The 15,820-nt window shown below is 40.7% G+C and overlaps 1 protein-coding gene across 11 annotated transcripts in view; it reads left to right on the top strand.

Moving 5' to 3' along the window:
• The window catches only part of SFMBT2 (Scm like with four mbt domains 2), a 254,614-nt gene that overhangs the window by 173,317 nt on the left and 65,477 nt on the right, over positions 1–15,820 (top strand). For all 11 annotated transcript variants that reach the window (XM_063780421.1, XM_063780426.1, XM_063780429.1 and 8 more), the window contains one exon: positions 11,447–11,529. In XM_063780421.1, coding sequence (XP_063636491.1) covers positions 11,447–11,529 — 83 coding nt within the window. The remainder of the gene's footprint in view (positions 1–11,446; positions 11,530–15,820) is intronic.

The raw sequence follows: 15,820 nt of genomic DNA, 5'->3' as shown, positions 1-15,820 counted from the left end.
GTAGAAGCTTTTTTAAAAGTAAAAGGTTATTGTGTCTAAATTAAATTCTTAGGTTGACACGTAGAATATGTGGGATTTATTGTACATATTGCCAAGTGATTTCAGATGTTTCCACATGTGTATGTTTCCCATGAATGTATTGGGTTGTCTAAATTTCTGTTAAGAACATGGATGCAGCCTACAATTACAATGTGTTGCTTGACTTCAAAAAGAGGTTGGGAAGCAGCTGTTGAAATGAGAGACTTCCGGTGGTGTAGGAGAAATATATGCAAATAACACAGATATTTTATTGCATTGTTTTGACTCTGTTCCTACTTAAAAAAAAAATTTGTCCTCACACCTTAGAGACAAGTGAGCTAGAGTGGATGAGTTTTTCAGTGTGGCTTTCTGTGTAGTAAGGATTTTCCTGGTAAGCAAAAGTTAGAATGTTGGAGATTTTACTCAATTAGTTTAAACCCAATAAACAGCAAGTCAGTTTCATAGGCACTATGAAAAGTGATCAACAAATAAGTAGATCACCTAAGCAAAAATGTGTATAGGTTATCAACCATGACTTGCTATTTTAAAATTATTTCATTAACCTTTCTTGTGTCACATCAAAGATTAGTTGTATAATTAGTGGAGGAAAAGTTCCACCCAGGAACTTTTGTAGAAAATGTTCAGCCTTTAAATTTCTGCTGTAAAAGGTGTGAGCAAAGGCTGAAGTAATTGGCTTACGTTAGCACTTTGATTTGTCTCTGGCTGACCATTTAATAGACACATAAACTGTTAACACAATTTAGGAAGTAAAGGTGTATTTTAATTATTATTGAGACACAAAGCAGGGAACCGTAAGTGGCATTCTCTTTTCCTAAAGAAAAACCTCAGACACTGACTGATGAGCTTAATCCATTTTGTCACTCACGTTTCAGACATACCAAAGGGGGCAGAAGATAACATAGACACTCATGGCCCTACCACCTTACTTCAACAGATGCCAATATTCTGCCTTGTTTGATTCATGTTTTTCAACAATGAAATATGAAACATGAAAGCATTATAGATATAATGAAGACCAAGTCATCCTTAAGTCCTCTGTTTCTCATGCCCCATACCTCACCCATCAGGGAGTCCTGTCCACATTTTCAGTCTCACCACTTCTCCTCACAGCCACCTGTTTCAGGCCGCTAGTGAGTCTCACCTGGTTCCTGCAGCAGCCCCTTGTTTAACTCAGGGGTCTCTCAACACTGCAGTCAGATCGATCGTGTTAGAACATAAACCATGGGTCCCTCTGCTCAGACTGTCCAGTGCCTTCCACCCCACCCTGTGTCCAAGTCAAGACTGTGGCAACAGCCTACAGCACCCAGCCGTGCTGACTTCCACTGCCCTGTCCAGCGTCATCTCCCGACTCCCCACTCAGTCTGTCCCAGTCACTCTCATCTCCCTGATGTGGCACCTGCTATTCCCTCTGTGCAGACACCTGTCACCTGACTCAGTCTTGACTCAAGTGCTAACTGCTTGAAGTCGTCTTTCTGGGCTTCCCTGTTCAATCTCAGTAGCAAACCACCACTCCCAACATTTGCATCTCCTTCCCTGCAGTATATCACATACCTTATTATATAATACACAAATAAGTCATATATACGTCCCTTGTTTGTCTTGTTTTTCACTCATCTCCCCCACTAAAATGAAAGATCCATAGCAGCAGGAGTGTTTGTCAATCACCCACTAGTCATCCTCAGTAGCTGGAATAGTGGGTGGCACTTGGTAGGTATTTGTTGAGGTTGAATGAATTGAAGCTCTGTCCCCATTCTCTCCCACCCCTAGCCCTTCACCCCTCATCCTCCGCAAGGTGAGCACCCTCCTAAAGATTACATGCTTTTATGACATGACTGCATAGGCTTCTTTGTTTATGCCTTACCAGTATCATTGTTTTTATTACCGTCAAATTAAAATAGACCTTATTTGACTATATACATATATAATGCACTATGCATATCTTTATGTAACTTTTTATTTATTAACATTTTTCAGACTTTTTTCCATGTTGGGGCATGTAGATTGTTTATTCATTTTGCTTGCTTTACGAATATACTGTAATATTTGAAAATTCCATTTTCTATTGGTGAACATTGAAGGGATTTCCAGGTTTCTCTATTGCAAGTGATCCCCAAATGTACATCCAATGTCCCCAAGTGTAAGAGGTGCTTTCAGGGGATATACCTAAATGTGGAATTGCTGGAATTCTATAGATAGTACCAAATACTCTCCACGTTGTGTCAGTTTACATTTCTAACGTGGTGTTTGAGCATTCCCATTTTGTGTCACCCTCCCTGTTTTGCGGTATTCCCAGGATTAAGCATGGCCCCTCTGAGGGGAGTGAAGTGGATCTCCTCGTTTCAGTGAGGTGGTCCTGATCACTAGGATGGTTGAGCACTGCATCCTACCCTTACTGGCCATCTGTGGTTTTCTTCTTCAGCCCATTTTCTTTTGATTGTAGAAGGAGTTTATATATTCTAACATGAATTCTTTCTCAGCAATGTGCTTCACACATATAATAACCTAGTCTGGCTTGTTTCTTTGCTTTTTAATGGTTTTTTTTTAATGGCATATTGAAGTAGTAAATTGTAATGTAGTCAAACAGCCATCTTTCCCTGTATGCATTGTTTATATACCTTTAGAATTCCTTCCTGCTGATGTGTTTTCTTTAAAACTCTTGCAGTTTTACTTTTCCATGTTTAGCTCTGTAACCTACTTGACATTGATTTTTGTATTGGCATGAGGAAGGAAAACTATCTTATTTTTCTTGCTTGAATTGAATTGAAGTTTTTCATTTCTCCACTTGTCTCTGCATCGTTTGTTGAATGGTCTGCTGTTTCCTCTTTGATTTATAATGCCACCACTGTCATGGATCCATCCCTTTGTGGGTGTGACTCTTAACCCTGTTCTTTTTTCTTCTGCCTCTTCAGTCTGTTTGTATAGCCCTGAACAAATTGTTATTACTTTATAATAATATAGTCTTGATAGCTGTTGTTGAGTCACTTTTTCTTTATTTTTGTTCAAAATTTTTGGTTATTTTTGGCAGGCCTTTCTTGTACATTAATTTTAGCATTGGTTTGTAAGGTTCTATAAAGAGTCCCATTGGATTTTGGCATTGTGTTGAATTTATAGACTTAGAAAAATTGATATTTTCTTATATTATCTTCGTATAGCTTGCAATCTTTTCTTGGAATATTTCCTAGGTACCTTATCCTTCTGCTTGCTGTAGTGAATGGGATTTCTTTTCATTTCTTATTGGCTGTCAGCCGGTATAAGAGAATACCACTAATTTTGTATATTTATGTCATATCTAGCTACCTTTCTAAACTGTCTCAAAAACAGTTTGTGTAAGATACGACTTTTGTGATACTTGACAGTTTGGGAAAACTGTCTTATAAACCTATCTGGAGCTGTTGATGTTGTTGGTGTTTTATTGAGTGTGAATTTATTTCCTTTAGTGGATATAAGTTTAGTCAGGGTAACCATTTGTGAGATAGTTTTGGTAATGTACGTGTATTTTACAGTATTGTCTGTTTCAGCTGTATTTTCAGATTTACTGCCACATCAGTTGGTCAGGTCAAGTTTATTTATTGAAGTATTCAGATATTCTATATCCTCACTGTATTTTTATCTGTTGTTCTGTAAATTTCCAAATGGTACTTTAAAATATCATTTTGAGATTGAGGATTTGTTAGCTTCTCTTTGTTTTTGTGATGGATATGTTTGTGCAGGGTGTGTATGTGGGGTGTGTGTGTGTGTCTAATATGTGATGTGTATGTGTGGTACGTCTGTGTGGTATGTGTCTGTATGTGTGTGCTGTGTGGTTGCGTGTGTGTGTGTGGTATGTAGTGTGTGGTGTGAGTGTGTGTGTTTGAAGTTGTGTTAAGGTGTTCAGATTCAGGATCATTAGACTGGCGGAAGCACTCTCTTTTCCTGATAAGGCGTTTTGCATTAAAATTCATTTCTCTGGCCCTCCCTCAAGTTGGTTAGTTTCCTTATGTGGTTTGTGATTGTTGATTATGAACTAATTTCAGTGGTGGTTGTTATTTATGTGGCAGTTCCATGTGCCCTGGATTGAAGTCCTCTCTATTTATTTGTTACTGTCTCTATCCATCCACTAGGAAATAAACTTGATAGGGTCAAGGGTATTTTTTAAATCTCTTTTGTTCACTGCTGCATCCCCAGTACCAAAAACAATGTCTGGTCCATGAGGGTGTCCCTGATTATTCAAGGAATGAGTGGCTGAATTTGATATTAATTTCTCAGTCTGTGTCCCACGGAATTGGAAAGCTGGACCCCACATCCGTGTGTGCCACTGGCCTGGGGAAGTGCATGATCTCCTTTTTTCTTCTTCAGAACCCCAGGTAGGTAGCCCATCTCTGCTGCCTCTCTGATCCAGTCAGCTTAGTTTGTCTGGTTCTATTTTCATAGATTGGGCTGCTGCCTGGGGCCAGCTGTAGATAGTAGCCTCGGGTCCTCCTGCTCATCTCCCTTGAACCAGGCTGTCGTCTGCCATCAGTGAGCTGCTCACTGCTCAGCTTTGGCTTTCAGGGCTCTTTCAGGTTTTGTTTTTTTTTTTTTTTTTTTTTTTTTTTTTTTTTTTTTTGGTGTCTGGAGATTTTCTTCTCTTTTGACTTGGGCTATGTAATTTTTCAAAATTATATTTCATCTGATATCTGTAGGGAGACTGTCAGATTGTCCCGCCCGGCTACTGGACTTGGAAGCAAGTCTCATTTCTAGCTTTCTGATTCATTCTTGAGCAAAACAGTCACTTTTGATTGAAAAGAGTTGGTATAGTAAAACTCTCTAGGTCATTTTTAATATCTGAAAATACTTCTGATTGTTGAAAACTAAGAAGAACCTTTTACGTTATCCTTAAATTCACTTCATTCTTCAGGATCTGTAAGATATTTTTGCCATTGACAGCTGATATTTATATGATGTTAGACCCCATCCTGGGCACATACCTGTGTCCCGTAACATTGTGTTTATAATTCAGAATAACATGTAGAACATTCCCTCAGCAGAGAAGTATATTAAGTGTCATACCATGACCAAGATGAAATACTTTTCAACATAATGTTTTAAAAGATAAGGAAGGCGGTATGGCTAGTGCTTATATTATTGTCTTCTTTGTTTCTCTTCCTTATTTTGTGTTTGTTTGTTTGTTTTTTTCCTGCACTGTTCCATGAACATAAAAACACAGAGTAATTCAATTGGGAATGAATGAAAGTGTCACTTTTAAAGACCAGTATCAAGGAAGGCTTGAAACTGAACATCACCCAAGAATGTGGAGGTAGCTAGAAGATTTCAAGAGGGAGGTTGTAGTTTTTTAGCAAACAGCATCGACAAGAACAAATGCTTTAGTCAGTCGCTGATGTTTGCTGTCCTGCCTGTAAGCCTGCAATGTACAGAAACTCCTTTGTGAAACAGGTGGAGGCAATGTTGAGAAAGTTGTTTTCTGGAATAGACAGACTGGCTCCCGGGACCGGTTCTGCCAGCTGAGGTCTGTGCAATCTTGCCTCCCTGCCAGGGCCATGGGACATTCATCCCCTGAAGGGTTGCCACAGAGCCCCTGGCTTTAGTGGGTGTTCAAGGAATGTTGGTTGCCTCAAAAACAACAAAAACTTGGGCTTGAAAGGAGAAAGATCAGCTGTCAATTGGAAGAGTAAGGCATTGCAAAAATGCCCCGAAGTGCTGCTCTGTGAGTTGTGAAACTTTCTCGGAAAGGACTGAGAACCTGTTCTTAGAACTTAGGTTCTGTTGCATCAACATTTATGCACATATCTGGGTCCTGGTATTTGCTGACTTTGAAGATGATTGTATCACTTTTCCTTTCCAAGGGAGGTGGAACTGAAAACTAAATAAGCTTGCTATTTACACATGCTCTTCTAACATTTAATAGAGTAAACATTCTCTGGGGTGAGGAAGATCTCTCTATGGAGCTGTTTGCTCTGCAGTAGTGAGATCTTCAGAGCCTTCTTTCCTCACTCTCTGAGTGTCCCTCCATCCTTGCTTTTACCTCACTGTGTTATCGGTGTCAGGCTGTGTGTCTGTTACTCCCAGTAGTCGCTGGAGCCTGAGGATTTTGACACGTTACCAAATTGACATCTACAGTGGTTTTTTAAAGTTCCACTCCCACCACAAACACATAAAAACGCCTGCTTCCTAACAGCCTTTAGAATGGTGGATTCTTAGTGTTGTTTTTCATTCTGCCAGCCAGGTAGATAGCAAACATGGTATTCCTTTGCTATTTTTATTTTTTATTAAGATTGTATATGTATTTTTCGTAGCCACCCAGGATAGAAGAGGAGTTTTTATTCCTGCATGTCTCTTTTGTTAGAGAGAGAATTTTTTTCTGTAAACCCTTCTCCTACCCATCTTAAGCCTCCTGAAAAGGGCATATGGCTACCATGAGCATCTCAAGATGGTCCTGATTCACTTCTTCCAGGAACTGGATAAAGTCAGGATTCTACTGGCAAAGCTGGAGGAAGGCTGAGGGGAGGCAGTCATGGTGTATTTCATGTGCTGAGTGGACTCTGGATTGATCGACCAATGCCTTAATTACCATTTAAAATAGGGCAAAGATTCTGTGTTTTCAAATAATTTTTTATTAATGAAATAATTTTGTGATCATTATTAAAAACTTGGAAAAATACAAAGAGGTCAAAGAAGAAAGTAGCCAAGAGTCCCACCACCCAACAATTATTGTAATATTTATTATTAAGGTTTTTGTACATTTTCTCTGGTCTTCATCTTTGCATATTTTATATGAATCTAATAATTCTGTATATGTTTATAGCAGTCTTTTCATCTAAAGCCATAGCAGTTATTTTTTATGAATTTTTTAAAACTACGTGCCGTTTCATGCCTGTGTGGCATTCTACAGACTTGGAGAAGTCTCATCTCATTTTCTATTACTGCACAGAAGGTTATTTCATTTTTTTTCCTCCAGTGTTACCAGTCATAATGCCGTAAGTGTCTTCATGTATAACACCTTTTTCGGTTTTTAGGGTCATTTTTATGGGATAAGTTCCCAGAAGTGAAATGGTTGCGTCAAAGGGTAGGAGTTTTTTTAATGCCAAATAGTTTTTCCAAAGAATTGTCCATTTACACTGCCAATAATGATGTGTGCAAATAGAGCTGTTTTATGTCAATTAGTTTGTATCCGAGGGAAATGGGTCATCAACCTCTTCCCTTTTGGACCTGTAAGGGTTGAAACTTCATTCAGAATAAACACTAATAAAAGCTTAAATAAATCTAATGGTTGTGGTTCAACAGTCTCTCAGGGAAGCTTGCTGCAAAGTTTAATTGCCTAAGGGGTTTTATTTCCTTTCATTTTCTTCTCCCCTCTGCTGTTTTCCTCCCTCCCTCCAGGTTTAAAATGTGTTTTCCTGGCCACAGTTAAGCCTTAGTACGTCTTGTTCTGTCTTTGTTGATTAATGAGTATAATTGACCCTGTCATCTCTATTATACCATCCACAGCAATTTGTTTTTATGTCGCAGTTATTTTCTGAGCTGTCACAAAACTGCCTTACAAAGACAGCTCATTATCAGCCCAAAGGAAAAGAATTTGAAATGATGAAGTGAGTAAAGGTCCCGAAGAGGAGGAGGAGGAGGGGACGGAGGAGTCTAAGCTGTTGGAATGTCAGGGAAATGAGCATGTTCTAGGGACGGAATAATTAACTGTTGCTTACAACATAGCCAGCAAGACTTGATTTTATCTAGAAATTATCAGATTAGAAATGGCTCTCCATAGACACAGTGTGGAGGACTGGGTGAATAGATAGAAGGCTTGAATGTACGTCCAAGAAAACACGAGGCATGACATTTTAGAGAAGGGGTTGAAGCTCATTAGAAGTTAGTTATAGAAAGCCCAGCTTAATGTCTTTGCGTAGGGAATAGCGGTGACTTCCAGGTGGGAAAGTTTTATCTGAACATGTATGGGCCATAAAGATGACCCACATGCCAGGCTGTGTCAGAAAATGCTTTGCTATTTTTCTATATAGTTTTCTCTCATTTCCCTCCTCCCCACCCCAGGGATCTCATCTAGTTTTCTTCACTCTTGAAATTAACTCAGGAAATAGCAGAGGTCCAGGAAGAGATAGTGGAACAGAAGGAGATCTTGACTTTAGCAAAGTCCGTCTTCCAAAACCCCAGACAGATGGGATCATTGTGTTACAGAGATGTGTCTTCACAGATGGAGTCGTGAGTCTTCTTAGAGGAATGCCTTGTTAGGTAATTGCTCGTCATCCAGCCACGTTACACTTTTCTTTTAGGAGCAGAGAAGGGAATTAACCACAGAGAGTTGGGGGAAAAAAATCCTTAGTAGCAACAGTAAAATAATTAGTAATGGTGGCTCTGAATCATAGAATGCGGCAGCAGAGGGATCTAAAAGCTTTTCTCTTTATTTACTTTATTTTATTTATTTTTATCTCGTGTTTTGAGAGACAGAGTCTTGCTCTGTTGCCCAGGCTGGAGTGCAGTGGTGTGATGTTGGCTCACAGCAATCTCCGCCTCCGGGTTCAAGCAATTCTCCTGCCTCAGCCTCCTGAGTAGCTGGGATTACAGGCATGCACCACCACTCCCGCCTAATTTTTGTATTTGTAGTAGAGACAAGGTTTTACGATGTTGGTCAGGCTGTTCTCAAACTCCTGACCTCATGATCTGCCTCTGCCTCAGCCTCCCAAAGTGCTGGCATTATGGGTGTGAGCCACCGCGCCCAGCCGCTTTTCTTTTTATTTTGTGAATTTGTAGATGAGGAAAGTGGGGCACAGAAGATTTAATCTACTTTTTCCTGGCTCCCTCCCATTACTGGGAGAGCTGGGTCTTAAACCCAGATACCCTCTTCTCCAGTTCCAGGCCCTTTGTCCTGTTAGGAAACTTCTCCGTTTGACGTGTCTTGAGGCTAATTCTTCTACAGTAATATGAGGCTTTGATCCAGACAGCTCCAGAGAAACTACGCTCAAAGTGGAGGGTTTTCTTAATTGTAGAGAAACTCACATTACATTACCTTGTTTGTGAGATGTGTTCTGTTGTGTTCAAAAAGGTTCAGAAGAAAGTCGGCTCTGGTCCTGTCTAGAAATCTTTGATGCAGGAGCCATTTAGCTGGAGGGGAGCTTTAGAGAGAAGGGCAGGAGAAAGGGCAGGTGGAAGAACTCGAAGAACCTCTTTGAAAGTGGCTGGAAAGAATTTTCAGTCTTTATAGAATGAAACAGCTGTCTTAAGAAAGAAGGGGACCTGCCACTGATGGTCAGCAGGATATGGGAAGGTCACGGGTCAGTCTCTGGGACCCAAGAAGCACAGCTGCTTTTTTGCTTAACTGTCACCCTCCCATCATATATATATATATATAGGTCTGGGCGGGGTGGCTCATGTCTGTAATCCCAGCACTTTGGGATGCTGAGGTGGGCGGATCATAAGGTCAGGAGTTCGAGACCAGCCTGGCCAATATGGTGCAACCTCGTCTCTATGAAAAATATAAAAATTAGCCAGGCATGATGGCGGGCACCTGTAGTCCCAGCTACTCAGGAGGCTGAGGCAGGAGAATTGCTTCAACCCGGGAGGCAGAGGTTGCAGTGAGCCGAGATCGTGCCACTGCACTTCAGCCTGGGTGACAGAGTGAGACTCCATCACACACACACACACAAAAAAACAACAACAAAAAATAGGATATATTGAACTTGCTTAATGAAAATAATCTGTATTCTTTGCTTGGGAATACAAGTGGAGGCAACCAGTATCTTCAGTGTCTTGAGTTTCTTTTTTTTTTTTTTTTTTTTTTTTTTGAGATGGAGTCTTGCTCTGTCACCCAGGCTGGAGTGCAGTGGGGAGATCTCGGCTCACTGCAACCTCCGCCTCACTGCAACCTCCGCCTCACGGGTTCAAGCAATTATCTGCCACAGCCTCCCGAGTAGCTGGGATTACAAGCACCCACCACCACGCCTGGCTAATTTTTGTGTTTTTAGTAGAGAAGGGGTTTCACCATCTTGGCCAGGCTGGTCTTGAACTCCTGACCTTGTGATCCACCCACTTCGGCCTCCCAAAGTGCTGGGATTACAGGCGTGAGCCACCGTGCCTGGCCTATCTTGAGTTTCTTTAATAAAGAATTTCCATAGTCCCTCTGCATCTGATTTAGTAACTAAAAGTCCTTATGATAAGTGAATTTGCACTCATAGAATCTGTGACAATATGGGCAAAAGAAACTGGGGAATTTGGATAAAAAAACATAAGAAATCTCTTAGAGATTTGCTTCACGTAGATTTCCACCAACAGAGAGCACTATCAATGAAGATACTAGGGGCATTTACACACTTCAGTGAATCACAGTTGGACTGTGTTTTTCCTTTGCTTGTTTACAGGAAGGTTTTGACACCTCACTCCTTTTTCCTTGCCTGTCCATTGGTTTGATTTTGTGCCGATGAGACTCCCATTAAGAGGCATTTTCCTCCCTGGGTTATGCCTTTCTTAGGTGTAATTCAGGCCTCTTTTCTCTCACCTCTTCTCCTGTCTTGCCATGGTCATGATGGACGTTTATATAGTTGCATCTTCCCCCCAAAAATAAAGTGAATACAAAGAAAGAGAGAGAGAGAGAGGGAGGGAGGGAGAGAGAGAGAGAGAGAGAGAGAGAGAAAGAAAGGAAAGAAAGAAAGAAAGAAAGAAAGAAAGAAAGAAAGAAAGAAAGAAAGGAAAGAAGCCACTTTAGTAGGATCTGTAGTTGGTTACCTTCAGTGTATATGAAGAGTTGTTGTTCAGATGCCTCTCTCAGTATATCCAAACTGCCCCCAGAGCTTTGCAGCAGAGACCTGCCTCCTGCAATTCTCATGTTCCTTCAGCCTCAGCAGGTCAGTTCCAGGGCAATGTTTGCCTTCCTTCCCTCATTTCTCTGGGAGCTTTTCTCTCCAAACCCTCTACTCTTTGTTGCCCTCTTCTCTACCTTCTGTTACTTTTTAAAAAGTCGTCCCTGGTACTGTTTTGTTTTTTTTTTTTAATTTTTTATTTCCCAGTAAAATCTCATGTTTTCCATAAAGACACCGAAAAGTAAGCTCCCACGAACTCAGGCTTCCTATGAAGGGAGATGTCATTGTCTGTCTCTGCACAGTGAGTGGTGAGAGTGTATTTTATGTCATATCCTGGCTCAGCTCTTCCCCCTTATGGCAAATACCCCCACCGGCTGGTGCCGCCATAGGTAAGTTCCACCCTTCCTCACCTGGCTTCAGATAGCGTGTTATAGTAACGATGGTTTACCTGTGTTTAGTACTTTAATTTTTCCAAAATATTTCATCTGAGCTTATGGAATCTGAAGTGCTGTTAGGCATCAGAGGACATTATCTTTTGGGAGCCTAAACTTTCACCCCTTCTGATTTTGCTCATCTGTCTGGGATTTTGCTTAATGTGCACTGTTTTATCTGTGTTTTGTCATTCCCAGGTTACTCTGGCCAGGACTTCGACTGGGCAGATTATCACAAGCAGCATGGGGTGCAGGAAGCCCCTCCCTTCTGCTTCCGAAATGTAAGAAGCTTCTCTCTTACCTAATTTTTAAAAATCATAGATTTTGTCTACCATAAGTTTTATAACTTGCTTTTTATTGATGAAGCACAGTTGGAGTATTACGGTGCACTGGAGAACTACAAAATGTCTGTAGTTTTTGGAAAGCTCTGCTTTCAGGTTGTATATTTGCTAGGGTGATGCTGGTCTGTGCTAACAAATTGACTAATAAATGCACAGTGGCTGGAACATGCTAAAAGGTGATGGCCAGGTCTCACTTATGGAAGAGCCCAGGGTCTTCCTGATTAGTAGGTGGTTCTCATTATGGTGAGTAACCTAGCCAGCAGAAGGAAAAGAAATGAAGGAGAAGGTATCGCTAGTTCTAAATACTGCAGCCTGATAGCAGTGTATATGTTACTGCTGTTTACTTTCTACTGGTGGGAGCTCTTTGCCTGGCTGCACCATGTCACAGGTGAGGCCAGTAAGTGGGTCCTGCCTGGGCTTGCTGCCCAGCTGTGATTCTGAACTCTGGAGTGAAGAGGACACATTTTGGTGGACGGCTGGCCATCTGTTCCCCTGTTAGAGGAACACTTGCTGTGTAGCATCTTATCCACGAACCCACTGGTAGGAGAGTCTTTGCTCTTGAGGCCTAGTCTTAAAATGCTGTCTTGACTATTTTGATGGCTTTAATACTTTCTTTGATGTCCAGTTAGATGCTAGTGACTTCTGTGCTTTGCTTACTTTAAGCTACTACCTGGTTCATATAGAGCTAATTGGAACATAATAATAGGACTTTTGTGACACATAAAGTGGCAATGAGTGTGTGTGTGTGTGCACATGTGTGTACTTACAGAATTATAGGAGGTTGTTTTATAAACTACAGTCATGCATTGCTTAATGATCGGGGTATGTTCTGAGAAATGCATCATCGGGCCGCTTCATTGTTGTGTGAATGTCATAGAGTGTACCTTGTACCTACACAGGCCTAGATGGTATAGCCTATACTACATACAGCTTTGAGATTCATCCATGGCCTGGATGGTATAGCTTATACCACATAGCCTAGGTTATATGGTATAGCTTATACCACATAGCCTAGGTTATGTGGTATAACCATATAATCATATAGGACCACCATTGTATACGCATTTCATCATTGAAACATCACTATGCAGTACGTGACTGTAGTTTACAAAATTATCAATAATTCTTCAATCCTAGGAACTATGAGTAGAGATATCAGTTATCTCTGTTTTAAGAATTAGGCTTAAATGTATAGTCTACTGTGTTCAACATGCTTTTAGTTAGGAAAGTTAATTTATGTTAAGACGAAAAGATTATAGTCTCCTCTTAATTGAGATCCGTAACAACAGTGCAAAGCACTCGCTGGTCAGAGACTTGTTTGCTGAGCATGTCTTCCTGGAGCTTGCGGGTTTGTTGCTGCCACACTGTCATTGCACTCTAGACATAACAATATGAAAAACGAAGCGAGAAAGGGGTGGCTGCATAGGCAGAAGTTCAAAAGTGAGTGCAAGTCAAAATCAGAGTTTGGAGGATTCAGTAGGTTGATGACTGGGTCAGCTGGTACTTGTAAATACAGAAGCACATCAGCAGCAAGGCTGGAAATCAAGGATCCTTCTATGATTGAACGACCTTGAGAAGCAGCTCAAATCTCAGTCGAGTTATCTCCTTATCTAGGCTGCTTGGAGCCTGCCTGGCACCTGCATGATCCGGGGAGCAGTCAAAAATCTAGGCAGAATTTACACATAGAATTTGTGGTTCCCAGTCCTGGCTCTCCACAGGATTGCCACTGAATGATGTCGCCTTTGCACAAGAGCGGTTTCTCTGTATCTTGAAGAACCGAGTGGTGTGTGTTTAGGTGACAGGGCCGGCTGCATAGCCATGCCCCCATGAGGACTGCAGCTGGTTAACTCTGAAAGCTTTGATGTCCTGTGCTGTCTTGACTTCTCACCGTATTGATGTCACAGTCACAGAATCTGCTGGCTTGTCTGCTTTCATTGAGGGCCGTGGAAACATCTTGTAGCACCCTAAAACCCTTTTGAAATTGTGTTTTGTACCTGACAAGGTACAAAGAGAAATATTCCCTCCCCGAATCATTAACTTTTGGAAGAAAATCCTTCTCTCTCTCTTTCATTTTATATTTAAAGAGTGATTTCTTCTATGGCAGTATAGTCCTTGCCCCACTAAAGCTTCTTTTTATCAGTCCTCTGTTCCCATTCGCAGCCAGGAATTGTCCACATGGCTTTGAATGGTAGAGTAAATCACCACATTCCCAGGTGGCTTCTGAGCTTTCAGGATTTGTCCACCAAGATGCTCTCTGTTTGGATGAATCTGCGGGCATGTTCAGGAGGAATGTCTTTGTTTCTGGCACTCCGTTTATGTAATAGATAGGATTGTTGACGTATGCATTGCATTGGTGATGCTTTGCTGAATTTGTTAGCTTGCTATAAGTGCTCTTTAATGGAATGCGTATTACGAGTTCATTTTTTAATCACACATCTCCTGTGTATTAGAGGAGAGCTAGTGTGGAATTGGATGCATGGAAGACATTTCCCCAGGGATGTTTAACAGAGGCTGTTATGAAAGGAATCGACACAGTAAAATGCTTGGTAAATAAACTCACAGGTAACAGTTTTGCTATTGATCCTTTATAAATTACCCTCAAGCGGTGGATTGAAATGAAAATAGGTTATGTGGTTGTAGCTTTCCCTTGTTAAGAAGGATAAATGCATTTTAACTTACTTAGAGGTTTTTCAAGCGGCCGATGGGATTGTATTTTCAGAAGGAAGCTCAATACATAATAGCTGTGCGTGAGGCTGGGTAACTTGCAGAAACAAATAGCCCACCTAGAAGATCTTTGCTTCCTATTTCCAAAGAAATGTAAAGGCATGGAGCCAGTTGATTTCTTAACATGCATTGGATCACTTTTTTCAGGTTACATAAAGATATAGTTATATTTTTCAAATTAAGTTTTAGAAAAAGACATGTAAATGTGAATTACCTTGATTTCTTTCCACAAGTCAGAAAAAGAAGTAGTCTCTGTTACTTACAGGAACCTGTTTATCTTGGTATCCATAAGTATATAAATCTATAGTATTGTAACATGTCTGATGATAATTTATAGTAGTTGGCAATTTGGGAAAATTTTATATTTATTTTAAAATAATGTTTTCAGTATTGGCTGAGTAAGCTCATACTGAATTGACCCTTCTGCATGTAGAGCAGCTCTAAAGTCTGGACACAGGACCAAAAACGACTATTTGAAGGTAGTGGAACGTGAGCAAAAGGAGGCAGGAGAACAGGAGACTGGAAGAAGGGAATAGCATGGGAGAATTGTCCCATTTTTTTCAGACTTTTAGCTTGAGGGCAGCCACAGTTGACGACATGTGGGAGAGTGATATAAAATTCATGGTCTCTCTGGCCTGATGAACCATATTACAAAATTTGGGCAACCACAGATCCTGGAAAGTGAGGGGAGACTCAGACAGTGGAGAGCCAGGATCGGGAACCCCAGATTCCATGTGTAAATTCTGTCTATGTTTTTATGGTGATTCCTGAATCATGTAGGTGCCAGGAAGACTCCAAGCAGCCTAGGAGAGGTGAACTCAATTGAGATTTGAGCTGCTTCTCAAGAGGCAGAGTCTGTAGTTTCAGTCCAACCAAGGTGATAGCTTGATAAAATAGAAAAGTTGACACTTTTGGTAGGAATATGACGTAATCCAGAGTCGCCACAACATAACATTTAAAATATCCATTCTTTAATTCCCACATTGCTCAAGACAAATGGGAAAATCAGCCTCATTCCCAATAGAAAAGAAGAAATGGGAAAATCGCCTCATTATCAATAGAAAAGATAATCAACATAGACTAAACCGAGCATAGACTAAACCCATCATGACCCAGGTGTTGGAATGAGCAGACAAGTATTTTCAAGCCCCTATTGTAACTAAGTGTGATGTAAAGCAGTGGTCCTTTAAAGGGTGGTCGTGAGACCAGCAGCCTCGGTATCACCTGGGCACTTTTCAGAAATACACATTCTCTGGCTCCACCTACAATCAGCTGAATCAAAACGTTGGGGAGAAGCCCAGAAGTTTATATTTTTAAAAGATTTTCAAGGGGATTCTGATCCTAAAGTTTAAGAACTGTAGATATAAAGGAAAATATTCTCATAATGAATGAAAAGATAGGAAGTCCCAGAGAAGAAGTAGAAACTATAAAAAAGAGAAATTCTAGAACTCAAAAATACAATATTTGAAATCAACAAATTTATTGGATTAGCTTAATCGGAACGAGA

This window comes from Pan troglodytes, chromosome 8, assembly GCF_028858775.2.
Source record: "Pan troglodytes isolate AG18354 chromosome 8, NHGRI_mPanTro3-v2.0_pri, whole genome shotgun sequence".
Lineage (NCBI taxonomy): Eukaryota > Metazoa > Chordata > Mammalia > Primates > Hominidae > Pan > Pan troglodytes.
Note: the sequence above shows the minus strand (reverse complement) of the source record. Positions and strands in the feature narration are given on the sequence as shown.